The 2528-nt window shown below is 33.3% G+C and overlaps 1 protein-coding gene across 1 annotated transcript in view; it reads left to right on the forward strand.

Annotated features, from left to right (window-relative positions):
• The window catches only part of CCDC73 (coiled-coil domain containing 73), a 146030-nt gene extending 144175 nt beyond the window's left edge, over positions 1-1855 (forward strand). Inside the window, 1 exon segment of the mRNA XM_043516829.1 lies at positions 1468-1855. Within this exon segment, the coding sequence (XP_043372764.1) occupies positions 1468-1722 (255 nt within the window). The 3' untranslated portion in view covers positions 1723-1855.
• Positions 1856-2528: the final 673 nt, after the last annotated feature.

The raw sequence follows: 2528 nt of genomic DNA on the forward strand, positions 1-2528 counted from the left end.
TGAAACATACTCACAATATTCCTTTTTAAATGCAAAAATGGTTATAAAAACCCAAGAATGACAGATGAGTCTTGTAGGTTAGGCCTTAGATATGTATTTTTATTTTTCATAATTATTTTAACAAAGTGATGTGGAGTCAGTGCCCTTACAGCTTCAAGAGATGCTCCCTCTGCCTGTAACTGAAAAATCACCCTAATATATAGTCAAAAAGTGCTAGATACACCTTCAGTCAGATGGACAACCTATGCATGAAGCCAACTCCTTGAGACCCCATGTGTCAAGGACTCACATAGCAGAATTGCAGTTCTTGGAAATGGAGTTTCATACTACCACTCAGTGTGACATAATAATCTGACAAGCAGTTAAATGATTTGTTAATTCATAATATTATGTCTGAAAGGTGAGCTGTGGACCAATAAAATGTCCCCACACCAAACCAGCTGCAGGTATGTGTAACACTTAATGTGTGCTGTACAAAGAGTTGGTTTACTCTAGTAATTATCCACAACCACAGTAACTAGGACACTATTTCCATTCTATGTTATTTTAAAACAAAGTAAAGAGTTTGAACACAAGTAGTATATTGGAAAAATGCCAAGTTTCTAATGGCTGATTGCACTTTCCTACTCCGTTAGTAGTGGCAGTCCTCGGAAGGGAGAAAACAAAAGCTAAAATCTAAAAGAAAAACATATAGTGCTTTACTTTTATTAAATTTAACCTTAGGGTTTACCCTTGTTTTATTTTGGTAGGAGGTAGAATGGAGTGCATAATTCAAGGGAGCAAATAACTTATTTTAAAAATTCTTGCAGTTTTTTTTTTTAAGGGGAAAGTGAAAAGGTTTATTAAAGATACCTACATTGTCTGAAGATATAACTTTGATCACTTATTTTATCATCTGTCAGTGCTGGATGCAGAAAACACTGTACATGCTTGATTCGATCAGATGTGATTGTGTCTCTACCAAATGGTAAACACAACCATCCAAAAAAGTAAAAGAAGAGCAAAAAGAGCTCTTAACAACATGAGGCCCATTTTTTCTCTCACTGACTGTCAGCTGAAGAATGAAGAGTATTTTTAAATTGTGACAGTGACCACTACATAAAAATATCTCCAACAGACAAAATGTACATTAGCAAATACTTTGCTAAACAGCATACTTAATCCAATTGGCAGTCTCTCCCCAATTCTCAGAGAATATTCTGTATTTAAGTCTCAAATTAAGACTTCATTATTTTTATAGAATACAATACGTTTACTAATACATTATGAAACAGAATAAATTAAAAGTAAACTATGCTTGTCAAATTAAATGAAATTAGTTTTGCAATGCATTATCCTCACTGGTAATCATGTCTGTTTCCTCCTTACTTGCTAATTTTCAAAATTCAGTAATTTGCACTGTATCTCTAGATATATCAAGTTATTCTGAGTCTAATGCATTTATAGCACTACATTTTATTCTCTTAGGTCAAAGCAGGAGTTACTATATCTTGCCACCAGCAGAAGCTTTCCCATCTGGCTTCCAATGCAGACACACCAATCTCAAGTGAAAGTTTATTCAGCAAGGAAGATCAGAATTGTGATTCTCATAACTTCTTTATAAAAAGTCAAATCAATGACACTGAAAAGTTTTTCAATTTAGAAAGGCTCCACCAGTCTAGAAAAAGGAAATATGAAGAAAATCTAGAAAAAGCTGCAGCAGGGGACAAAACAGAAAAATAATTCAATCTCTGAATATGCATATAGAAAGCTTTGTAGAAATCTTCCACTGGAAGTAAAGAGGTGCATATTTTATTTTGTGGGTAACTCTAGACTGCAAACTCGCCAATGATTTCCCCCACCCCTGTATTTTGATGTAACTGCATTAAAAGAAAATAGATTCCCTACATTTCTGCAATTAAAGTCCTTGCAAGTTGTTACAAAATTTTTGTTAGAAGTTAAAAAATTTAAAACAAGTATTATAAGTATTAAGTGTAATTTGTGATGTATTTAACAACTGTACCTCCTTCAGATGTTGAAAAATCTTAGCTGCAGGATTTCATTTCTCTGCCAGAATGAGCACTAGCACAACTATCAAATAAAAGTGACAAATGATGTCTCAGAATGGAATGGTTCCTTCAAACCTTTATGACTCACTAACTGGCACAGGAATAAGAACGTCTGCTGTTTACATGCATCAGATCTTAAAGGAGTTAATTTTTTTTTAATATACTAAGTACAAATAGATACAATCTGAATTTTAAAATAAATATTGCCTCTTAAAAGGTAAATCAAATGTATCATTTACAGAGATAATAAGGTGGCAATTTCATAAAGATTTAATTTTTCTTTATCCAGCCGATAATCATTTCTCTTCTTTTCCATTTCCACTCACTTTAGAATTACTTGAATCATCATCCTACTGCTTCTCTCCGCCCTCCCTCCCCCTCAAACAAAGGATTAAAATTGAGAGAACCAAAAAGAATTAATGCATAGCCAATATGGTCATTGTTCATTATTGTTAAAAATGTATTAATGAACTCAAGGTG

The sequence above is a fragment of the Dermochelys coriacea genome, chromosome 6, assembly GCF_009764565.3.
Source record: "Dermochelys coriacea isolate rDerCor1 chromosome 6, rDerCor1.pri.v4, whole genome shotgun sequence".
NCBI lineage: Eukaryota > Metazoa > Chordata > Testudines > Dermochelyidae > Dermochelys > Dermochelys coriacea.